We start from the raw sequence: 26,626 nt of genomic DNA on the forward strand, positions 1-26,626 counted from the left end.
ACAGTACACCAACCCTGGTCCTCCAGCACTACCAACAGTACACCAACCCTGGTCCTCCAGCACTACCAACAGTACACCAACCCTGGTCCTCCAGTACCCCCAACAGTACACCAACCCTGGTCCTCCAGTACCCCCAACAGTACACCAACCCTGGTCCTCCAGTACCCCCAACAGTACACCAACCCTGGTCCTCCAGTACCCCCAAACAGTACACCAACCCTGGTCCTCCAGTACCCCCAACAGTACACCAACCCTGGTCCTCCAGTACCCCCAAACAGTACACCAACCCTGGTCCTCCAGTACCCCCAAACAGTACACCAACCCTGGTCCTCCAGTACCCCCAACAGTACACCAACCCTGGTCCTCCAGCACTACCAACAGTACACCAACCCTGGTCCTCCAGCACTACCAACAGTACACCAACCCTGGTCCTCCAGTACCCCCAACAGTACACCAACCCTGGTCCTCCAGTACCCCAAACAGTACACCAACCCTGGTCCTCCAGTACCCCCAAACAGTACACCAACCCTGGTCCTCCAGTACCCCCAACAGTACACCAACCCTGGTCCTCCAGCACTACCAACAGTACACCAACCCTGGTCCTCCAGCACTACCAACAGTACACCAACCCTGGTCCTCCAGCACTACCAACAGTACACCAACCCTGGTCCTCCAGTACCCCCAACAGTACACCAACCCTGGTCCTCCAGTACCCCCCAAACAGTACACCAACCCTGGTCCTCCAGTACCCCCAAACAGTACACCAACCCTGTTCCTCCAGTACCCCCAACAGTACACCAACCCTGGTCCTCCAGCACTACCAACAGTACACCAACCCTGGTCCTCCAGCACTACCAACAGTACACCAACCCTGGTCCTCCAGTACCCCCAACAGTACACCAACCCTGGTCCTCCAGTACCCCCAACAGTACACCAACCCTGGTCCTCCAGTACTGTTGGGGGTACTGGAGGACCAGGGTTGGTATACTGTTGGGGGTACTGGAGGAGCAGGGTTGGGGTACTGTTGGGGTACTGTTGGGGTACTGTTGGGGTACTGTTGGGGTACTGAAGGACCAGGGTTGGTATACTGTTGGGGGTACTGGAGGAGCAGGGTTGGGGTACTGTTGGGGTACTGAAGGACCAGGGTTGGTATACTGTTGGGGGTACTGGAGGAGCAGGGTTGGGGTACTGTTGGGGTACTGTTGGGGTACTGAAGGACCAGGGTTGGGGTACTGAAGGACCATGCTTAGGAAACATTGCTCTAAGGAAGCACATGCTGGAAAAGGTTATATTGTAAAACAGTGAAGGTTGATTCATTTTGTTAGTGTTGTAAAACAGTGAAGGTTGATTCATTTTGTTAGTGTTGTAAAACAGTGAAGGTTGATTCATTTTGTTAGTGTTGTAAAACAGTGAAGGTTGATTCATTTTGTTAGTGTTGTAAAACAGTGAAGGTTGATTCATTTTGTTAGTGTTGTAAAACAGTGAAGGTTGATTCATTTTGTTAGTGTTGTAAAACAGTGAAGGTTGATTCATTTTGTTAGTGTTGTAAAACAGTGAAGGTTGATTTATGTTAGTAGCATTGTAAAGCAGTGAAGGTTATTTTAGTAGCTTTGTAATACAGTGAAGGCTGAATTATTTTAAATGCATTGTAAAACAGTGAACCTGATTTATTTTAGTCTGAGCATTAAAGAGTATAGTGCTGTAAAGTGGAAAGAAACAGCTTTACATGTTTTAGTTCTGTTTTTATTGTTAAAGTGTGTGTGTATGTGTGTGTATGTGTGTGTATGTGTGTGTATGTGTGTGCGTATGTTTTCTTAAGGTTTTTTGTACTTTAGTTTGGCGTTGGAGGTGTAATGTTTAGCCAAACCCTAACCTCTTCCAGTTCGTCCCAGGGTCTTACAGGGGAACAAAATCAAATATATGGAACAAATAACTTACTTAAGGCTATTGAGTTTGAACATCATTAGAGCAACATCATCATCTGATCATGAAATGTACCCACGGGAGCTATTGATTTGCAGTCTACTGTACCAAAACTGCTCATTGGAACATTTCCGTCATTGGAGATCATTACAATTTCGGGCCTGATTGCTTATGGGAAAAGTTCTGAAATGAGATATTATAGCTTCTTGCGATGTCATAATGGAAGCTACCAACGTTGTAGTCATTCTAAGCGTTGTACCTATATTTTTTTTCCAGTTCGATTGTGATAGTTCATATCAGCTCCTCTTGAGATTAAAAACTGTTATCAACATACTGATATTGTTCCACTCTTTACCTATATGATTACGGCAACTGATTCCTCTCAAAAGATCACCGTGTATAGTTTTGGCAGTCAATAAGTACTGGCTTGAAATGGACGACTCACTTGTGTTGTGGTCCAATTCTCTAACATGGCCTTATCTCCTTTTACCTCGTCCTGTATCCCCATACCCACCGATAGATGAGATGAATGGATGGGTCTCTACTGTATTACTTTAACATATTTATCTACTGCAGATGAGTGGGAATAGATGAAGAAGTGATGAGGAAAGGAAGCTGTTGAAGAGATTTGGGCCTCAGCTCCCAGTGTCACTTTGGTCATCTGTCTCTTTCCCACTGACGCCATGTAGTGTGGAATCCAGACGGCTTTGTTGATTGGATACTTGGCACGGCTCTGGCTCCTCCCATGAGGATTCTGGGAGTCGGATTTTGGGGGAAGTTTTCTAGCATAATAAATATGTCTGCCATTGTGTGCCATTGGGGAAATTTGATAGCCGTCTAAGGCTGAAACGGTTCTGTCTGCTGGGTTCTAAACCAGTCTCTCTTGACGCTAACAAACCATGTTGTTGTTATAATGTAGCTCTCAGAGCAAGACATTCTTACTGTTCTCACAGATTGTTTGTTTTTGGCTAGTTATTATGTTATTGCCCTCAAAGCTTGTCAGTCCAAATTGAATGGATAGCGCATTGAGTAGACACTGCAACTAAACTGAAAGTGGATCTGTTTTTTGTTGATGTTTAATTTTTTTACTCCAGTCCCAGTCCTCTAATTAAGCAATAATGCTCGAGGGGGTGTGGTATATGGCTAATATACCACAGCTAAGGGCTTTTCTTAGGACACAGTCCTTAGCCGTCGTATATTGGCCATATATCACAAACCCCTGGGGTGCCTTATTGCTATTATAAACTGGTTACCAATGTAATTAGAGCAGTAAAAATGTATGTTTTGTCATACCCATGGTATACAGTCTGATTTACCACAGCTTTCAGCCAATCAGCATTCAGGGCTGGAACCACCCAGTTTGTAATATGTGCTGTATATTGGGTAGGATAGATAGAGGGGGAAAAAGGTAGAGTTGCTAAAATAGCAGTGGGCAGGATGAATGTGTTCCAGAAGCAGCGACTAAGACCACTAGACCTCCCTTGGCCACGATGATGTATCTTTTAATCTGTCTTGTCTACTACAGACGCTCCAGCCTCTAACCAATCCTTCTACCATAACAATTGACTGGATAATTCTGATGCAATTGCCCACACAGGAAACGATTGGGCTGTGAGGCTGAGGGTGTCCTAAAATAGCCAGCAGCCAACCACCTTGCATCCCACTGCTGGCTTGCCTCTGAAGCTGTGTTGTGTTGGTCGGTCCTTGAATGGGAGACCAGATGCTGCTGGAATTTGTGTTGGAGGGCCAGTAGGGAGCACTCTTCTCTCTGGTCTTAGGAGATCTCAATGCCCCAGGGCAGGGAAAGGGATATTGCCCTATGTAGGGTGCCGTCTTTAGGATGGGATGTGAAAACGGGTGTCCATACTCTCCGAGGTCACTATAGCGCCCATGGCACTTATTCTAAGAGTAGTTGTGTTAACCCTGGTGTCCTGGCTAAATTCCCAATCATCATGGCCACCATCATCCCCAGCTTCATCCCCAGCTTCCAACAGGCTCATTAATCCCCTCTCTTCCCCGGGTAGTTGCTGTAAAAAAAAAAAAAATGGTAAAAATAAGGGTTAAGAAATCAAATGGGCAATGTAGGCCAGGTCCCCTTGGAGTGTCAGTAGAGACCCAAAGTGAAGTGACCCTAATATAGGTCACTCACATGTAGATTAACGACTGGTGAGTCAATATCACCCCTGCAGGGCTTGCACGCAAGACGGGTGCTGATGACATCAAAAGTCCACTGAAACTGTCATCCATGACGTTTTCCTGATGTGTTATGGTTCCCCGAGGGGAAGGGGGACTGAGATGATTGAGTGAAGATAATCAGATGATTTTAGGGGGAGAATGGTAGAGATGGTCTTCAAAAGGTCTCCAGTTAGCATGTTGTATTTGTCAGTAGCACCTAACTAGTATGACATGATATGATAGGAAATGAACAAGGATAAGAGTCAAGTACAGTGGGGAGAACAAGTATTTGATACACTGCCGATTTTGCAGGTTTTCCTACTTACAAAGCATGTAGAGGTCTGTAATTTTTATCATAGGTACACTTCATCTGTGAGAGACGGAATCTAAAACAAAAATGCAGAAAATCACATTGTATGATTTTTAAGTAATTCATTTGCATTTTATTGCATGACATAAGTATTTGATCACCTACCAACCAGTAAGAATTCCGGCTCTCACAGACCTGTTAGTTTTTCTTTAAGAAGCCCTCCTGTTCTCCACTCATTACCTGTATTAACTGCACCTGTTTGAACTTGTTACCTGTATAAAAGACACCTGTTCACACAATCAGAGTCAGAGTAGTCATAGCCACAGTCACCCATAGCCACCGGTAGTCATAGCCACCAGTAGTCATAGCCGCAGTCACCGGTAGCCATAGCCACTGTCACCCATAGCCACAGAGGCAAGTCAAATGTCACTAGGGTCTGGACCTTGTCCTCGCCCATTCATAATGCATGCAGTGTGGGTTGCTAGCAAGTCACTACTTCTCCTTAGCGTTAACTATTGATTAAGGGCCTGTGTTCCGGGCCCTCAGAGGGATTGATGTGGCGCTGCTAATGTGTGGTAGACAACTCTATTATTCATGATTCCACTGGCCATGAGCATGTGGTGAAGCACTGTATGCACAGCTTTTACATGTACCTATATTTTGGATGATTGTCAGTGGTGCGCAGTGGTAGACCTCAAGACGACTGTCAAGTAACACCTTACCGCGACTGTATGTTGGCCAATGGTGGCCCTCAAGTTTATATGAAGACGTGTGCCAGGTTATTGGGCATAGAACCATTTATCAGTTTATTCAGGACCATGCAACATCACCCAACATTCAGATAGAAATGTATACTGTTTCTAGAACAGCTGTTAATATGTCATGCAGAGTATGTAATAGTCAGCTCTGTTTTAAGTTATCTACAGTGCCTTCAGAAAGTATTCAGACCCCTTGACTTTTTCCACATTTTGATATGTTACAGCCTTATTCTAAAATGGATTAAATAAAAACAATCCCCCACAATCTGCACACAATACCAGATAATGAAAAAGCAAAAATTGTTTAGAAACTTTTGCAAATGTATTCGTATATAAATAAGGATCAAATTTGATTGGTCACACACACATGGTTAGCAGATGTTAATGCGAGTGTAGCGAAATGCTTGTGCTCCTAGTTCCTACAGTGCAGTAATATCTAACAAGTAATCTAACAATTCCGCAACAACTACCTAATACACACAAATCTAAAGGCATGATTGAGAATATGTACATATAAGTATATGGATGAGCAGCATAGGCAAGGTGCAATAGATGGTATGAAGTACAGTATGTACCCTCCCTGACTAGCACCAAAAGCTCAGCCTTTAGGGCTTTCTCAGGGACGAAGAGTCCATAATGGTCTGCTACAGCGCAAAACCACCAACCGAACAACAGAGGGCGCACCAATAAACTGGGAGACTGCTGAGGCAGCCATTTTGGACACAGCAGCCTACTTAACACACACAAACTAAACCAGTCATCCAAACTCACAACCTACCACCACACCTCAATCACCAATCAGAGAGCTCAGAGCAGCGGGGTCCGGTGGGTTTAATGGATCCCGGATGAGTCCCCATTATGTTACTCATGCCTCTTGGAGGAGAGAACGCAACACCCTGCTACACTCAACTCCCCGTGGAGTGAAAGAGGTATGTGACTGTAGGTGCGGGTAAGGATGACTGAGATAGAATTTTACATTAACATGGCATTTATTCCTTCACATGGTAATTTGGGGAAAAGGTGCTGGATGGAACCAAAGCAAAGAACATTCAAGTTAAAGAGCCCCCTCTCCTACCATAGCTACTCACTACTTATCTATTCTTAACACCACCTGGCGCACTAACCAAAATACAGGGGGTGGTCCGCCCAGGTCTTACGTAGTGGGCATAGACAGAGTACATACTACGGGTAGATGTATGCCCGCAGGCCTCTTACCGAAGCACTCCCAAAGTGCCCCCCCCCCCCCCCAGGAACAAAAACAGAATAATTACTAACGGAAGTAATCCATTTAAATAATCAAAAACAGTCCTTGTGACAAAAACATACCTCAGCAGAACCAGTTACAAAATACTTTATAAAATCCTGTCTGAGCAATAACCAACACAGGCCATCAAAGAAGCTCTCTCTGAGCAACAACCAACACAGGCCATCAAAGACACTCTCTCTGAGCAACAACCAACACAGGCCATCAAAGAAGCTCTCTCTGAGCAACAACCAACACAGGACATAACCATCAACACTCTCTCTGAGCAACAACCAACACAGGCCATCAAAGACACTCTCTCTGAGCACCAACTAACACAGGACATAACCATCAACTCTCTCTCTGAGCAAAGGAACACTGGCTTTTATACAGCTGGAAAAGGAGTCTGTAATTGCAGACAGCTGTATCCCCTGACGAGAGGGCGGGGTCAGCTCCAATCTGCAATGGGGCCGACCAATCAGCTGCTTGAGGGAATCCAGGAAGCCATTTCCTGAAATACACACAAACACATACAAACCCACAACACAGAAACTGGGGAACGTAACAATGTGATATGAGTAATGTAAGATATATACAGTAAACATTATCAAAGTTGCAATATTTAAAGTGGCATTGTTTAATTAAAGTGACTTGTGATCCGTTTATTAAAAAGTGGCCAGTGATTGGGTCTCAATGTAGGCAGCAGCCTCTCTGAGTTAGTGATTGCTGTTTAGAAGTCTGATGGCCATGAGATGGAAGCTGTTTTTCAGTCTCTTGGTCCCAGCTTTGATGCACCTGTACTGACAAAGCCTTCTGGAGAGTAGCGGTGTGAACAGGCTCAGTTGGTTGTTGTCCTTGATGATCTTTTTGGCCTTTTGTGACATCGGGTGCTGTAGGTGTCATGGAGGGCAGGTAGTTTGCCCCTAGTGATGTGTTGTGCAGACTGCACCACCCGCTGGAGAGCCTTGAGGTTGAGGGTGGTACAGATGCCGTACCAGGCTGTGATACAGCCCGGCAAGATGCTCTCAATTGTACATCTATAAAGGTTTGTCAGGGTTTTGTGTAACAAGCCAAATTTCTTCAGCCTCCTGGTGCCTTCTTCACAACACTGTCTGTGTGGGTGGACCATTTCAGTTGGTCTGTGATGTGTACGCTGAAAAAACTTTCCACTTTCTCCACTACTGTCCCTTCGATGTGGATAGGGGGGTGCTCCCTCTGCTGTTTCCTGAAGTCCACGATCATCTCCTTTGTTTAGTTGACGTTGAGTGAGAGGTTGTTTTCCTGACACCATCTGCAGAGAAGAATAGGATAAACTATCCAAATACAGGTGTGCCAAACTTGTAGTGTCATGTGCTCCTGAGTGTCGCAGTGGTCTAAGGCACTGCATCTCAGTGCTAGAGGCTTCACTACAGACACCCTGGTTCAAAACCAGGCTGTATCACAACCGGCTCTGATTGGGTGTCCCATAGGGCGGCACACAATTGGCCCAGTAGGCTGTCATTGTAAATAAGAATTTGTTCTTAACTGACTTGCCTTGTTAAATAAAGGTTAAATAAAAAATGTAAAAATACCCAAGAAGTCTTGAGGCTGTAATTGCTGCCAAAGTACTGAGTAAAAGGTCTGAATACTTATGTAAACGTGATATTTCATTATATACATTTTTTTTTAATTAACAAAGAATCTAAAAAACTGTTTTTGCTTTGTCATTAGGGGGTACTGTGTGTAGTTTGATGAGGGAAAAAAACATAATCAATTTTAGAATAAGGCTGTAACCAAACAAAATGTGGAAATAGTCAAGGGGTCTGAATTCTTTCCGAAGGCACTGTAGACTATTACATATTCTGCATGAATATGACCACATTATAAAGCATCCTGATACAGTCATATCATTTTTTGCATTGTGTGTACTGCGGCCCCTCATGCCACAGTCAGCCTCACGTGACATTTAATCTTCCCATTTCACCCTGCAGTCCCCCAAGTGTATCTGACAAGCTCCCTCTGCAGACACCCTTGGCCTTTCCACAGGACCCGGCACCATTACATAAGCACAGAACAGGGCTATTTATACACACAACCATGTCTGGGAGACCTCAGAGCAGGGGAAGATAGATGGAAGATGAGGGAGTGAAGTGGAGACTGAAGGGGGAATTGGGATAAACCGTGGTCCACTGCATCTAAGGGGGGAAGGGAAAAGGGGGATACCTCGTCAGTTGTCCAGCTGAATGAATTCAACTGAAATCTGTCTTCCACATTTAACCCAACCTGAATCAGAGTGGTGTGGTACGGCTGCCTTAATCTTCATCCACGTCTTCGGCGCCCAGGGACAGTGGGTGGTTAACTGCCTTGCTCAGGGGCAGAACGACAGATGTTTACCTTGTCAGCTCGGGGATTCGATCCAGCAACCTAAGAAGGCGTGTCTATGTTCAATGTCTTTAACTAGGCTGGATGGTACCCAAAATGAGCAATGGCCAAGGAGTCAATGGCCAAGGAGTCAATGGCCAAGGAGCGACGCACGTACAGATGTCTGCATACACTCTTGCGTACATGCACGCACGCACGCACACACGCACACACACACACACACACACACACACACACACTGTGTAACGGTCTGAGGAAACACAGAAGTCTCAATTGTACATCATGATGTAATTGCTGAATAAAATGTAACCATAAGACATTTCACTTTGATAAGGATGTATATCAATCAATCAAGTTTAGCAGAACAAGGAAAAACAATTGCACATTTCAGTAGTTAACTCTTCATTCTGTAACTGGACAATTCATTGTTCTACCTCCTTTAAAGAATTTTACCTTGGGGATTTGATCCAGCAACCTTTCAGTTACTGGCCCAATGCTCTAACCAGTAGGCTACCTGCTGCCCCTTAGCTTAGATTCTAAGAAACCTGACAGGTTAAAGTATGACCCTGACATATGACATAGCCACAAACTACTGTTGCAGTAGAGTAGCGTGTTAAAAAGGTGTTAAGTTGACATTCTTCTCTTCTCAGCAGAACGGTACAAGACTACGTCTTTGTGAGGTATCTGTCATATTTCATGGAGGTTTTTCACTTGAGACAGGGTGCTTGTTGGGGGAATTGTCAGTGTTAGTCTATGCTATTCATTATGGTAAATAGTTGTAGTCTACACCTTGCAGTGAATCTTCGGGACTCCAGCATGTCTGTTTTTGTGTGTGCAATACCTACTCTGTTACACCAGGCGGGACCTACTCTGTTACACCAGGCGGGATCTACTCTGTTACACCAGGTGGGATCTACTCTGTTACACCAGGTGGGGTCTACTCTGTTACACCAGGTGGGGTCTACTCTGTTACACCAGGTGGGATCTACTCTGTTACACCAGGTGGGATCTACTCTGTTACACCAGGTGGGATCTACTCTGTTACACCAGGTGGGGTCTACTCTGTTACACCAGGCGTGGTCTACTCTGTTACACCAGGCGGGACCTACTCTGTTACACCAGGCGGGATCTACTCTGTTACACCATGTGGGATCTACTCTGTTACATCAGGTGGGACCTACTCTGTTACATCAGGTGGGACCTACTCTGTTACATCAAGTGGGACATACTCTATTACAACAGGTTTGACCTACTCTGTTACACCAGGCGGGACAGGGAAGGGACCTACTCTGTTACACCAGGCAGGAAAGGGAGAGGACCTACTCTGTTATACCAGGCGGGAAAGGGAGAGGACCTACTCTGTTATACCAGGCGGGAAAGGGAGAGGACCTACTCTGTTTCACCAGGCGGGACAGGGACCTACTCTGTTACACTAGGCGGAACAGGGAAGGGACCTACTCTGTTACACCAGGCGGGACAGGGAAGGGACCTACTCTGTTACACCAGGCGGGACAGGGATGGGACCTACTCCGTTGCACCAGGCAGGACAGGGACGGGACCTACTCTGTTATACCAGGCAGGAAAGGGAGAGGACCTACTCCATTACACCAGGCGGGACAGGGGCCTACTCTGTTGCACTAGGCGGGACAGGGAAGGGACCTACTCTGTTACACCAGGCGGGACAGGGAAGGGACCTACTCTGTTACACCAAGCGGGACACGAACAGGACCTATTATGTTACACCAGGCGGGACAGGGTCAGGACCTACTCTGTTACACCAGGCGGGACAGGGATGGGACCTACTCCGTTGCACCAGGCAGGACAGAGACGGGACCTACTCTGTTATACCAGGCAGGAAAGGGAGAGGACCTACTCTGTTACACCAGGCGGGACAGGGATGGGACCTCCTCTGTTGCACCAGGCAGGACAGGGACGGGACCTACTCTGTTATACCAGGCAGGAAAGGGAGAGGACCTACTCTGTTACACCAGGCGGGACAGGGACAGGACCTACTCTGTTACACCAGGCGGGACAGGGACAGGACCTACTCTGTTATACCAGGCAGGACAGGGACGGGACCTACTCTGTTATACAAGGCGGGAAAGGGAGAGGACCTACTCCGTTACCCCAGGCGGGACAGGGACAGGACCTACTCTGTTACACCAGGCGGGACAGGGACAGGACCTACTCTGTAACACCAGGCGGGACAGGGAAAGGACCTACTCTGGTACACCAGGCGGGACACGGACAGGACCTTCTCTGTTACACCATGCGGGACAGGGACTGGACCTACTCTGTTACACTAGGCGGGACAGGGACAGGACCTACTTTGTTACATCAGGCGGAACAGGGATGGGACCTACTCTGTTGCACCAGGTGGGACAGTGACAGGACCTACTCTGTTACACCAGGCGGAACAGGGACGGGACCTACTCTGTTACACCAGACGGGACAGGATCTGGACCTATTCTGTTACACCAGGCGGGACAGGACCAGAACGTACTCTGTTACTCCAAGCGGAACAGGGAAGGGACCTACTCTGTTACACCAAGCGGGACAGGGAAGGGACCTACTCTGTTACACCAAGCGGGACAGGGAAGGGACCTACTTCGTTACACCAGGTGGGACACGGACCTTCTCTGTTACATCATGCGGGACAGGGACAGAACCTACTCTGTTACACCAGGTGGGACAGGGAAGGGACCTACTCTGTTACACCAGGTGGGACACGGACAGGACCTTCTCTGTTACACCATGCGGGACAGGGACTGGACCTACTCTGTTACACTAGGCGGGACAGGGACAGGACCTACTTTGTTACACTAGGTGGGACAGGGACGGGACCTACTCTGTTACACCAGGCGGGACAGGGACGGGACCTACTCTGTTACACCAGGCGGGACAGGGACGGGACCTACTCTGTTACACCAGGCGGGACAGGGACAGGACCTACTCTGTTACACCAGGTGGGACAGGGACGGGACCTACTCTGTTACACCAGGCGGGACAGGGACTGGACCTACTCTGTTACACTAGGCGGGACAGGGACAGGACCTACTTTGTTACACTAGGTGGGACAGGGACGGGACCTACTCTGTTACACCAGGCGGGACAGGGACGGGACCTACTCTGTTACACCAGGCGGGACAGGGACGGGACCTACTCTGTTACACCAGGCGGGACAGGGACGGGACCTACTCTGTTACACCAGGCGGGACAGGGACAGGACCTACTTTGTTACACCAAAGCCAACTGCTGCTACTGTGTTGGCAAGACCACCTCTCCCTGTAGAGATATAGCTGCCAGCCTTGTCTCCAGGGACTCTGGTTGCATGCAAAAGGGACTGGTCAAAAGTAGAGCACTGTTACACCAGGCGGGACAGGGACCTCTTGGTAACATTTGGGATGCTGACTGAGATTCAGGGAAGCATTGCGAACATTCTGGAATCAAACTAAATACATGTGGCCTCACCGGAGAGTGTGGGAACAGGGTGAGAGTCGGATGGTGTGTGTGTGTATGTTTGGTGTTGCCTGGGGACTGATGGGGTAGGTTTGGTTAAAACCGGTTCCTGCTCTGGCTAGGCTACTCAATGCTCTGTGTTCTTCTCCTCTGTCCAGACAGGAGCTGTTATGTTAGGCATGCAGGCTAATGCATAAAGCACAGGAGGAGGCAGAGAATATCCCCAGCCCTAGTTCTGATGATTGAATATGTCACAAGAACACATACACACACACACTGACACATTCACTTGCATGCACACTTAAACTGAACTCGTACGCACACAGATACACCTATTTAAATGAACTCACACACACACACACACACACACACACACACACACACACACACACACACACACACACACACCTACATACATACACACACACACACACTGAAAGCTGTCCAACCTCTCATTTTATCATCAGCTTTGACACTCCCATTATTAACAAATTCAACCAAGCATTAAGAAGCATTTGCTTACACACAAATGTATAAGTTTATTATCCTAGCCTGTTGAACAGATGGCTAAGGAACCACACCCTTCCGAATGTTATCAGAATATTCTCCATGGTTTAACAACATGATTGCTCTATCGCTGTAAAGACAGTCCACTAACAGACATTGAGCGTTGGTGTCTTAACACAGCTAGGGCACACGGTCATCTGAAGTAGCTATGGACGTTAGGTCAGGGCTGGAAAAGTCCCTCCCGATCTGTAGCCCTAGAGGAGACGGAGGAGGGAAATTAAACGAGCATGTGACATCACCACAGCCTCAGAAAAAAAGAAAAAAGAAAGCCAGCATTGAGGCGAAACCATCTCTGTGTTCCGTTGTGAATATCTGTTCCAGTGAAATGGCAATGACGCGTAAAATCTTGACAGGAAGCGGATTGCCATGTCTAATCAATGTGTTGAAACCCTGTAGCTCGTGCTGCAATCCTCTGAAGACGCCTAAATAATCATGTCTACACTATGCTGTACTTTTGATGGTCCAGGGTCTGTAGTTAAAGGTGCTCTGTGGGACATAAAATGAGTCAATCCGTATAAAAAGACCACGTACTGTAGCAATTCAAAAACACAGCATAAGACGCAGCTGTTGCTGTGGTTGCAATTTCGATCTCAGTGCTTTGCCCGACGCAATTCGGGCCTGGGCATACAGTATCTTGTGCCAACGCCAAACTGTCTGTACTCTGTGGCCAAAGGATTTGTGTGTCTGTGCCCCTCTCATATTTTCCCCCATAAACCGAAACGGCCTTTTTTGAAGGTGGATACCTTTTTTATGACCTAGGCTTTTATGTCACGCGACAATTTATAAATCACACACTGCCATGATGAAAGTCTGTTGTTGTTCTATGGAAAAAAACACACTACTTGATCGCTTAACCCACTCTCACTGACATTATATGGCCGTGTGCTCTGAAAGAAGCCTTCATAGATCATATTCAGACAGATATTTATCCATCCACATTGAGACTGGATAACTTTTCATGATACATTTCAGGCTTTACCTTGAAACATGCTCTAACTTGTCTGCATCATGTCTGCATCATGGGTAATTCCTTAAGACAGGCATCACTGCAAAGTTGCCTGTTTACTATTTCCTCCCTGTCCTAAAATGGCATGAACAAAGCATGGTTGGGGCACCACCAGGGTCATCCTGGGGTGTCGCTGCAAAAGGACCAAGCGAGGTTCAGTTCAGACTATAGTAAATAGAGAGATAGAGAGATATAGCTAGAGGTGCATTCCTGACAGTAAAGGAGATGATGGAGGGAGAGGCAAATTTAATAATGGAAATGCATAATGGACGATAAGAGATTGGAATGTGAAGAGATGTTAACTCGATGGAAGAATGCTAATTTGTTTTGGAAGAAGGGCTGGACTCTTGAACATTTCAACATTTTTAAACGGACAGTCTTATATTATTCGGTTTTATATCAATCATGTCAATTTAAATTCCTCTAGTTTTTATGACGTTTGGTTGTTTTAAATAGGTTTAAACATCTCCGTTATTTGTGCTTTATTTATCTGTCTTTAGCTTAGTTGAATATGTATACACTCAGAAACAAATGGTTCCAAAAGGGTTCTTTGGCTGTCCCTATAGGAGAACCCTTTTTGGTTCCAGGTAGAACCCTTTTTGTTCTAGGTAGAAGAACCCTTTTGGGTTCCATGTAGGTTTTACATGGAACCAAAAGGGTTCTACCTGCAACCAAAAAGGGTTCTTCAAAGGGTTCTCATATTGGGACAGCCAAAGAACCCTTTTAGGTTCTAGATATAAACTTTTTTTTAAAAGTGTACCTGTTAGTTAGATTTATACTTAATACCTGGTTGAATACCAGTTAGTTGATAATTTCATCAGATAAGTGATATTCAACCATGTATTATATACAAGACTAACTAACATGTATAGATATTTAAACAGATTAAACAAGTCAGTTGAAACACACCAACAGCAGCCAGTCTAATCAGCTGTCATTCCAAATAGCCTCTCTCAGACACCTGAAAAGCTGCCTGTAGGGATCTCCCCTAAAGAGGCCCCCTCTGACTGACGATTCCACCAACATTCAGACACACACTCCCTCAGTCTCACACTCACAGTCACTCTGCTGCAGACGGGAGCCGGCTCTGCAGCGCAGCGAGAGATCGAGAGAGGGAGAGAGAGAGAGAGAGAGAGAGATTCTCTGGGCCCAGACAAAGACAGACAGGCATCCTGCTATGGATTAAGAGGACCTGACATACAGCTGGATTGTGGAGTCTTACAGAGAGAGAGAGAGAAAGAGAGTTGTTTTGTGCAGGAGAGGCGTGTGTTTTGTGTGGGGTGTTGTTTGTGTGTGTTGTGAGACAACGTGTGCTGTGTCTGTATATGTGTCTGAGTGTGTCCTGCATCTGTGTGAGAGTCAGTGTGTGCATCAGTCCCTGTGTGTGTGTGTTTATCCTGCACATACTACCAGGCATAGAGTGGGTCTCTCTTGCTCGGTGTCCCCCCGCGTGGGCTCTCCTCCTGGGTGTTGCTAGACATACAACTCCCCCGGGCTGGTTCTAGGTCTGGCCGTATGACCAGGGAAGGAAAGCCAGTCCAGAGAACCAACAGGACATCACAGACCAGGCACAGTTTCTTCAGATGACACCTGGCATACCTCTACCACCACCACCATGGAGGTATCTTACCTAGACATGATATACCTCTACCACCATCAGCCAGGCTGCAATACAAAAACGAAGATACTGAAAGTTCACTCCTGATCACTTGCCATTTGCTAGTTTTTTTGTATGTTCATACTGCCTTTGTGGCTTGAACCGGGATTGGGTGTACATTAACTTGCCTGACAGCTTTACTGTACACATTGAAAATATCCATTGCAGGAAGAATGTGGTTTAGATATTTTTGGAGAGAAGCGCAGCTCTCCCTAGCAACTCTATCCGTCTGACTGGTCGGGTTTTTCTCTCCACCCGTTCGGTCCACCCATCCATCAGGGAGCGAGAGAACATTAATCAAGCTGTTGACGCTAAGAGGATCAATAACATGAGCAGTTAGCTATGACCCCTGGCTGACCATGAGCAGTTAGCTACCATCCCTGGGCCTCCACGGATCATTGACATCACAGGAGGTTGTGATCAACCAGGAAGAGAAAAGCTGACCTGCAGTTTTCTTGACATGGCACCAACGTGGAAAATGACCCGTGGATTTAGGGTTAGAGCGGAATCCTCACCTTTCACTTGGAGGAAAAGGAACGTTGTTCCTCCAATCAGATAATGCCTCAAAAAGTGTTAATTTCCTTGGGTGGATGAGAGGGATGAAGTGATTGAGGAAGAGATAGCGACTGAGAGAGAGAGGAGAGGTAGAATTCTCTGGTGGGAATCCAGCGATGAGACGTTCACGATGAAGACCACGGCAATGTGCCGGAATGAGTTTGATGTCCTAGTTGGAAGTCTTCCCAGGAAAAGGAGAGACAGATGTTCTCCTTTTGTTTTTCTATTGCAGAATATCCTTCTAACAGTTAAAGAGAGAGACAGGGGATTTCCTGACTTGACTGGTTTCTGGTAGACTTTTCTGTGGAGTTTGTTTTTCAGGAGGGTATTGAAAGATCCTTACATGCCTGAGTATTGACACATTCGCCTTAACCACTGAACCCTGGACAAATATTTACCATGGTGTTGTGCCACTGGGCACAGACGTCAGTTCAACGTGTAGTTTTTATTTACATTTGGCTGAGTTGTCAATTATTGTAAATTCAACATGAAATCAACAAAAAAATATCACCATGACAATGGATTAAGGTTAAAGGTGAAGAAAAGCCCTTACGGTGATGACTCTCATCCAGTGAGTTTTCCATGTTAATTCAACGTCATCACATATATTTTTGGGGTTGAAATAATGTGGAAACAACGTTGATTCAGCCAGTTGTTGCCCAGTGGGGTAGTTCTAACCCCCGGCATAAACCAGTTCACCAAATATCATTTGGACAAATGTCACCCTCCCCAGCCAAATCGAAACCCTGCTTCACATTGAGAAGCCATCGAATTTGACTTTCAAAAACATGAAAAAGAGGGGAGAGAACCAAATGGTGAGAGACCATGTTTGTGGGATTCTAGTCTTTTATTTTAACCTGTGAGTGACAAATACTGTAGCAAAACGAGCACACACCTCTAGCTTAAATGAAGGCGGGTCGCTCTCAGGCGGGACGGGAGAAGAAAATGATGCACGTGAACAACTTCCCCTTCAGGAGGCATTCCTGGATCTGGTGAGTAGGCCTCAGTTCATGCTGGAACGTCTGTAGGGTATTACGCCATGGAATAACTGGAAAACCCAGAGAAGCTGGCATTTGGTTTAGGTTTGTGTGCGCGTGTGTATTTGTGTGTCTGACCTTCTGAGTAAGCTATTGTGTGTGTGTTTGTGTGTGTCTGCCTATCTGTGTTTGGCCGCTTAATGCCTTGACAAGTGCACTTTGTCTGGGTAAGTCTGTCTGTGGAGGTGTGAATGAGGAGCTTGCAGGTCAGTCTTAGCCAGCCTTAGGAGGTTATATTATTTGTAGTGTAAACATGACTACCTGTGTGCCCACGGCCATACACTGTTACGTGAGATGTGAGGGAGACTGTGCTGTTGTATTTAATTCAATATCACTTAATTAATCCCTTCTAAGGCAATTAAAAGGGTGTTTTCCGTGCCACAATTACATGTCCTGCACAACACTGGATACAGACATACAGTACTATAAAGGCCACAGGGTATTTTTCATGGAAATAAGTAGCTATGGAACATGCAGATAACTCAAGACAGTGATGTCATCTAAGGGGACTTAAAGGCCTGTGTATTGAATTTAGGTGGTGTCCTACTTGACCAATGGGAGCTGCTGGTGGAAGTGTCTCCTATTGGATATTAGCCAATCACATTATAGCATGACAGACGCGATTGGCCAAGATGTAGAATTTACTCTAAGGCTGCGTTCACACAGGCAATTCTGATATTTTTTCCACTAATTGGTCTTTTGACCAATCACATCAGATCTTCTCACATCGGATCTTTTTCAGAGCTGATGTGATTGGTCAATAATGAAAGAAAAAAGATCTGAATTGGGCTGCCTGTTTAAAGGCAGCCTAAGAGTTGCCTTTGGTTTTCACAAGACCACTTAGTCAAATCAAATTTTACTTGTCACATGCGCTGAATACAACAGGTGTAAACCTTACCGTGAAATGCTTACTTACAAGCCCTTAACCAACAATGCAGTTCAAGAAATAGAGTTAAGGGAGGCGTACATTTGAATTTTTTTTAAATAGTCCAGGTGGCCATTTGAGTAATTGTTCATCAGTCTTATGGCTTGGGGGTAGAATCTGTTAAGGAGTCTTTTGGACCTGGACTGGGCTCTCCAGTACCGCTTGCTGTGTGGTATCAGAGAGAACAGTCTATGACTTGGGTGACTGGAGTTATTTAAAAAAATTTTGGACCTTCCTCTGACACCACCTGCTATAGAGGTCCTGGATGGCAGGAAGCTTGGCCCCGGTGATGTACTGTACTGTAGTGTCATAATGAACAAAAAACATATCTATCAGTGCACACACAGAGAGACTGTACCTGTCCAAACACACACACACACACACACACACACACACACACACACACACACACACACACACACACACACACACACACACACACACACACGGAGACACACACACACACAATACAGCTATAGCTCAAGTTTACAGTAATGATAATACTGTAAGTCGCTCTGGATAAGAATGTCTGAAATATGACTAAAATGTAAATGAATAGACCGACACACTGACAACTTCCCCATCAAGCACCCCGCAATTATCACATGACAGCAACGTCACAAACATGTGGTGTTGTACCACTTTAAAGTAAAAGAAAGAATGTACAGCTAATCTCCTAATGCAGCTAAGCAAACAGACATGTCATCGAAGGGAGAGGCACAGAGAGAGACAGTTCATGTTTTTGCCAGCTCCAATGACAATAAATACCTCCTCCTTCCAGGCAATTGGCCCTGCTTATTTTCCAGCCAGGTCATTCAAGATTGACGTCAAAAATTGAAGTTTAGCCATGTCCTGAGGACGTCGGTAATCAGCTTCAAAACCGGTCACTAGGGGTAACAGTGAGCGCTATTGCCATCAAACAGGCTTGGGTTGTAGACGTGGGCGGTGGATGAGCGTAATCACATGATTCTGGATCAGAAGGTTGCGTGTTCGATCCCAGTCGTGGGGTTTTAACCCTATCCCAACCCTTAACCTTTACCTTATCCATTCAGAATGAGTGACTAAACGTCATGTTTTAACCCTATCTAAAACCTTAACCCTTAACCCTTACCTTAACCATTCAGAATGAGTGACTAAACTTAATGGTTTAACCCTATTCCAACCCTTACCTTGACCATTCAGAATGAGTAACTAAACGTCATGTTTTAACCCCATCTAAAACCTTAACCCTTACCTTAACCAGTCAGAATGAGTGACTAAACGTCATGTTTTAACCCTATCCCAACCCTTAACCCTTAACCCTTACCTTAACCATTCAGAACGAGTGACTAAACTGAACCCGTATCTTAAAAATCTGACGTTTGGAGAATGTGGATGAACGTCTAATTCTGCAGTGAGACTGTGAGAGCTTGTTGTTATTTTCATACAATCAATCTTAAATGTAAAATCTGCGTAGAGACCACAGGCGTGTATTTAGCAGCGAACTCGGCCCGTTCAAAAATCATAGGTTTGGTGAGCCTGTCTATTTTCTTTTCCATCTGTCAGGAAAATCATTTGCTGTTGTCTCCTGAGAGGAGGATTTTCACAATTGTTCTGTAACTTCATAGCACAAAAAAAAGAGATTCATCAAAACAGAGATGCACAGGGGTTTCTTTCGAGTGTGAATAACTTTGTGATAGATATGGAAAACACCTCAAAGACGGTGGGTGACCTTTGGGTTTCTGAAGCAGAGTGATACTGGAGTTTGGTGCTACTGTAGACAGAGAAATAAAGTGCCTAATTTATAATATCTTATATCTAACATTCACAATATGTCGATCAAATTGATGATTTTTCACAGCATGTGAAAACTCAACCACGGCTTTGCCACAGTACCAAGCTCTAAAATGTGAATGACTTTTAAAGTTACTCTTGTATATAAGAAACAGAAAGAACCAAAAAATAATCTTACACTATCCAGAATAGCCGGTGAGATTTCCAAACCTACTTGGCATTGCCAATGAATAACACTGTCACCTTATGTGAACCGCACATCAACCGGCAACACGTTCCAACCCTCCTAATGAATAGTGTTGTCGTTGCTAATCATCTGTGTTCTGGCTGAACATGTGTGAGCAAAGCAGGCTGATATAATGTGCACTAATGAGATAATGAGATTACTGTAGCGTATTGGCACTATTTTCTCCGCTGTGTTCTGGGCCCTGTGTGTGACCCGTTTTGTTTTTGCCGCGTGGAGAGAAGAGATTAGGATAGTATGTTCCCCCGAGGTGGCCGTCAGACAGACATATCCTGCGCCTTATCGTCTTGAGGGGCTAAGTGAATGACTTCAGGAAGTCAACATGTCTTGGACTGTTCTGAGAGCAGCATGTGTTGTTTTGTCAGTGGTGTGTTTTAACTGAACATTCAGAAATGAGTTTCTCTGGACAGGATTCAGGATAGTCAGAGTTTATTTTGACTGTTGTAAACACATTTGAAACAATAAGCTATTTTCAATCGGTCAAAGATAAAGGCCCAATAATGTGATTTTCCTGTGTTTTATATATATTTCCACACTATGAGGTTGGATAACATTGTGAAAATGATTATAATGCTGTTTTAGTGTAAGAACTGTCTGAAAAGAAATGTAATCTTGTTTTGGTGGGTGGAGTTTTGGCCTGCCTGGTGACATCACCAGGCGGTGAATTAGTCAGTAGACTCACAGGTTTTCCCCTCCCCACTCAGACATGTCCCAGACAGTCCTAGCAACATTATTGCTTGAGAAATGGCTCTTTGCAATTTTGTAAAAGTTTATTTGTATAATTTTAATTAAAAACAATCACAGTTAATTGTTACCCAGAAATTATTTTATATTGAGATAAAATAAAACATTGGACCTTTAACAATAGGCCAGCAGGGAAGCAGCATATAAAACAGTCTGACAGTGTCCACTACTAGTGTACTAAATAGTATGCAAAAAAAAATGTTTTTTAGTATGTGATCAAAAATAAATAATTGTACTCTGAATGCATCATCTAATGCGCGATTGCGTTGACTCACGCCATTCGTTCATTTTGGTACAGCGGGTCAATTTATCTGATTATCAGCTAAAAAGACAAGTGAATTTTACTAGACCAAACACCAAAATGAGTATGCAGCTTAAGTATGTAGTACGCTAGTATGGGTATTTGGACATGGCCACTGTATTGAAAAGCGTTCTACGGTAAGTTATTTGCAATTTTTTCAAATAATAGTTCAGTTATGTGTTGGTTTTGGTTTTTGTACCAGAGACAATTCACCTGCTAGAATACAGCTCTCCTGACTCTCCCCACTCTCCTCACTCTCCCCACTCTCCTGACTCTCCCCACTCTCCCCACTCTCCTCACTCTCCCCACTCTCCTCACTCTCCCCACTCTCCTCATTCTCCACACCCTCCTCACTCTCCCCACTCTCCTCATTCTCCACACCCTCCTCACTCTCCCCACTCGCCTCATTCTCCACACCCTCCTCACTCTCCCCATTCTCCACACCCTCCTCACTCTCCTCACTCTCCTCATTCTCCCCACTCTCCTCATTCTCCTCATTCTCCACACCCTCCCCACTCTCCTCATTCTCCACACTCTCCCCACTCTCCTCACTCTCCTCATTCTCCCCACTCTCCTCATTCTCCTCATTCTCCACACCCTCCCCACTCTCCTCATTCTCCACACTCTCCCCACTCTCCTCACTCTCCTCATTCTCCCCACTCTCCTCATTCTCCTCATTCTCCACACCCTCCCCACTCTCCTCATTCTCCACACTCTCCCCACTCTCCTCACTCTCCTCATTCTCCCCACTCTCCTCATTCTCCTCATTCTCCACACCCTCCCCTCTCTCCTCATTCTCCACACTCTCCCCACTCTCCTCATTCTCCACACCCTCCTCACTCTCCCCACTCTCCTTGTCCCAACATGGTTCTAGAGTGTTTTTAGCTTTCCCATCCTAGTTTATGGACACTACCCCCTACTCTACAACCCCCAGCTCCACCCCCACACCACCTCCTAACAAAGAGCAGCGAGAGGAAAGATTTGTCCTTTCTCAGCACCAGGTTCTCCTACCCTCTCTCAACACACTGAAAATATAGCTAACCTTTTCAGAGCGAACACTGATGACTGTATAAAAGGGATTTGGCAAGTGGAGACACGCTGCACAGCACAACGCCCATCCTCATCCGCTGTAATCACTGAGCTCTTTGACGTCAGTCACATTGTATACAGACACAAACGTACACAGACACACGGTTATTGAACATATATTATGCACTGTTATTATGCACTAAATTGATACACACAGCCATTGTAGCTTTAGTGACACTGGAGAGGTTTTCAAAGAGTTTATCTATGTGGCTTTCTGTTAGTGATGGGGGGGAAAACATCAATATAGTTACATATGTTGATATTATTATATATCATATCGTATCGTTTCGACAATATCGCAATATTATTTATGCGCTAGTTGGCTGTACCTGCACCAAAACTCCAGTATTTTTCCTTAGCTTGTTCCTCATCTTCTTTTTAAATAGGGAGACTGGATTGGGTATTTGTTTTCAGCACTTTTATTTCCATGACTGATCAAAACCTTTCTCATGGCTTCTCTCTTGTCCCTCTGCAGCAGATATATGGTGAGCAGTATCGAATACATATGGAATTGTAAGAATCACATTACATATCGTATTGGCACCTAAGTATCGTACTAATATTGTATTGTGAGGTCCCTGGTAATTCCCAGCCCTAGTTTCTATTGTGGCTTGTGACAGACAGACAGACAGACAGACAGACAGACAGACAGAGGCCTCTCATATACCTGTCATGGTAATAGACCTTAGACAATAAGATTACCACTTCAAAGACTCATGTGTTTATCATGAGACTCCCAAACTTGCCTCTTCGCCTCCGACAACAAGGCCGCTAGCACTCAGCGAATGTAATGACATTTTGAACCAGACATAATTACATCAGACAGATTAGGTTGGTCGTGGTGTGGTCCTTTGGCTCAAAATCTCTGTTGACGCACCAGAAGGATCATTTTCTGTTTTTGCTATTTTCGTAATCTTCTTTCTAGCAAACTTTGCAACGGATAATAATTGAGGGTAATATCATGAGTTGAAAATCATACGATGGAAGTAAAGCTGAATGCGACAGCTTCCCTCAGACAATCGGCCATTGTTTTCACGTTACTTTATAACATTCTTGAAGGTTTTCAGTATGCAGTCATCGCTTACCAATCAGGTCTCAGTCAGGTCTGTCATTATGACGTGGCCTCTTGTCATGTGGTTGGGGACTTATGGCCCCATAATGGAGTAAGGCCATCATGTGCTCTTAATGAATGATTCATTGAATGGTAATTGCTATGGAGGTAAGGTTTTCAGTGTGAGTATCCTTTACCAGTCACTGATTGAAAGCACATTGCTGATGGTGGTAATGATTCATCTGTGAGAACCCTGTGTAATTTACTTCACAGACACTCTTCATATTGATATTGCCCTTTTGGGGCATACTCAGTAAAGTCTGAGCATTGTAGACATAAATGTTCTTTACAGCACCAACGTGGGAGAATAATGCGCTTATATTTAGCCACTTTTATGTTGGATTAGAGAAATTGCTGGACTTGGTGGTTGATTGTCTCATTGTCCCAATTATATACACTGAGTGTACAAAACATTAAGAACACCTGCTCTTTCCATGACATGGACTGACCAGGTGAATCCAGGTGAAAGCTATGATCCCTTATTGATGTCACTTGTTAAATCCACTTCAATCAGTGTAGATGAAGGGGAGGAGACGGGTTAAAGAAGGATTTTTTAAGCCTTGAGACAATTGAGACATGGATTGTGTATGTGTGAGGGTGAATGGGCAAGACTAAAGACTGAATAGCCTTTGAACAGGGTATGGTAGTAGGTGCCAGGCGGACCAGTTTGAGTCAAGAACTGCAACACTGCTGGGTTTTTCACGCTCCACAGTTTCCCATGTGTATCAAGAATGGTCCACCACCCAAAGGACATCCAGCCAACTTGACACAACTGTGGGAAGCATTGGAGTCAACATGGGCCAGCATCCCTGTGGAACACTTTCGACGACTTGTAGAGTCCATGCAAGATGAATTCAGGCTGCTCTGGGGGGGGCAACTCAATATTAGGATGGAGTACTTAATGTTTTATACACTCAGTGTAAATGTTTAGCCTCCCAGGGACCGCAGAGGGAAATTATTATTCAGAGATGTAAATGAAAAGATGACCAGACAAATGAATAAGCACAGACGACTCAATGACCTCTCCCTTGGTATAGGATGAGGAGTACATCACATCTGAAGGTACTACAGCAATCTGCTTGGCTCGGATCCCCGATATCACCGATTTAATGGATGGGAGATTAAAAGCATAAGAAATGGGTCCTGGCTGGCGTTGTTACAAAAGTGATGAAATATGATAATCATTTCATGTCTTCTATTTTTCATGGGAAAGATAGTCGCAGGTGAAACACTACAACACTTTCAGTCCAAACAGAATAGATACAGCTGCAAAGGAAAGCAATGGAGTCATTACTAACCCTGTTGTCTTCTCCAGTATTGCTTCCGAATGAACCCTGACCTTTTTGTTTTGCTGAGTTTGATCCCTCATCTTGTTCTCTCATGTTGATTATGGCATTTATTTTAACCTTAATTTTGTTGAGGTCCTCATTTTTTTGTTGAGCCTGGAACATTTGAACCCTGGGTTTGTTGTCTTATGCTGAGTTTTGAACTCAAATGACCTTGTTTAGTTTTTTTCTTATTTAACTATGGCACATATTACCTGTTTGACTCTCTACCTTCAAATGTTATGGCGTAGGTGTTCGTGACAAACACCAATGAATCCCTGCAATTCTCTGTGTATGCTGGCCCCGGGACTTTAGGCAACAGGCCATAGTGTGACATGCATCAACCAGCGTTGTGGAAAGGTCCCAAGCGGGGGGGGGGGGAAATCCTAATACATCTGTGCCTTTTGCAAAACAACCTCCAGTGCCAGACAATGTAACATTAATTGGTGTTGGTTCCTAACCCAGTGGTATTCAATCGAGGGTCCGCAGCCCCTAGGGGTCCCCAGAGGTACTGCAGGGGGGGGGCACAAATATATAAAGTATGTTTTTATGAATATTGCAGGAATACAGAATAAACTAATTTTGAATTACATACTTACAGAAGAAAGGAGGAGAATATATTTTTTCTAATGATGGCAACTTTATTTCTCAACTCCTAACATTGAACCAATTACACTCATTGGAGTATTTTATTTAACCAGCCAAACCCTAACCCAGATGATGCTGGGCCAATTGTGCCCTGCCCTATGGGACTCCCAATCACGGCCGGTTTTGATACAGCCTGGAATCGAACCAAGCTCTGCAGTGACACCTTGAGCACTGAGATGCAGTGCCTTAGACCGCTGCACCACTCAGGAGTATCTGACATAGGCTTTGAAAAATCCCCCCACTAATAGTTGACCAGTGCGGCAAGTACCTCTGGCTGCTGATCAACTTTCTTGACTTGGACATACACTACCGTTCAAAAGTCTGGGGTCACTTAGAAAGGTCCTTGTTTTTGAAAGAAAAGCACATTTTTTGTACATTAAAATAACATAAAATGTATCAGAAATACAGTGTAGACATTGTTAATGTTGTAAATGACTATTGTAGCTGGAAACGTTTGATTTTTTATGGAATATCTACATAGGCGCAACCATCACTCCTGTGTTCCAATGGCACATTGTGTTAGCTAATCCAAGTTTATCATTTTAAAAGGCTAGTTGATCATTAGAAAACCCTTTTGCAATTATGTTAGCACTGCTGAAAACTGTTGTCTGATTAAAGAAGCATTAAAACTGGCCTTCTTTTGACTAGTTGAGTATCTGGAGCATCAGCATTTGTGGGTTTGATTACAGGCTCAAAATGGCTAGAAACAAAGAACTTTCTTCTGAAACACGTCAGTCTATTCTTGTTTTGAGAAATGAAGGCTAATCCGTGTGAGTAATTGCCAAGTAACTGAAGATCTCGTACAACGCTGTGTGCTACTCCCTTCACAAAACAGGGCAACCTGTGGCAGGCTGCGGTGCACAACTGAGCAAAAGGACAAGTATATTAGAGTGTGTGTGTGTGAGTGTGTGTGTGTGTGTGTGTGTGTATGTGTATATGTGTGTGTGTGTGTGTGTGTGTGTGTAAGTAAGTAAAGATTTTATTTTTTATTTTTTTAAAGACATTTGAAAAAAGAGTAGCAAGGCTATATACAGACACCTGTTAGTCAGGCTTATTGAGGTTTGCGCTGTTCTGTGAAAGGAGTAGAACACAGCATTGTAAGACATCTTCACTTTCTTGGAAATTTCTTGCATGGAATTGCCTTCATTTCTCAGAACAAGAATAGGCTTACGAGTTTCAGAAGAAAGGCCAGTTTTATTGCTTCTTTAATCAGGACAACAGTTTTCAGAAAGGGTTTTCCAATGATCAATTAGCCTTTTAAAATGATAAACTAGGATTAGCTAACACACGGTGCCATTGGAACACAGGAGTGATGGTTGCCGATAATGGGCCTCTGTACGCCTATGCAGATATTCCATAGAAAATCAGCCGTTTCCAGCTACGATAGTCATTTACAACATTAACAATGTCTACAA

At 44.7% G+C, this 26,626-nt stretch overlaps 1 protein-coding gene across 14 annotated transcripts in view; it reads left to right on the forward strand.

Moving 5' to 3' along the window:
* The window catches only part of LOC110523188 (3',5'-cyclic-AMP phosphodiesterase 4D), a 365,644-nt gene that overhangs the window by 206,669 nt on the left and 132,349 nt on the right, over positions 1 to 26,626 (forward strand). For 2 of the 14 annotated variants that reach the window (XM_090233711.1, XM_090233718.1), the window contains exon 1: positions 14,847 to 17,006. The exons of 6 other annotated variants lie outside the window; for them this stretch is intronic. Coding sequence is in view for 3 of the 8 variants with exons in the window: in XM_090233718.1 (XP_090089844.1) it covers positions 16,921 to 17,006 (86 nt within the window). In the remaining 5 variants the exon portion in view is untranslated. Of the gene's footprint in view, positions 1 to 14,792; positions 17,007 to 26,626 lie in introns of those variants that run through there. 6 more of the 14 variants (XM_090233710.1, XM_090233712.1, XM_036976774.2 and 3 more) reach the window with 4 other exon arrangements.

This window comes from Oncorhynchus mykiss, chromosome 5 (genome assembly GCF_057628025.1).
Source record: "Oncorhynchus mykiss isolate SJ-2025 chromosome 5, ASM5762802v1, whole genome shotgun sequence".
NCBI lineage: Eukaryota > Metazoa > Chordata > Actinopteri > Salmoniformes > Salmonidae > Oncorhynchus > Oncorhynchus mykiss.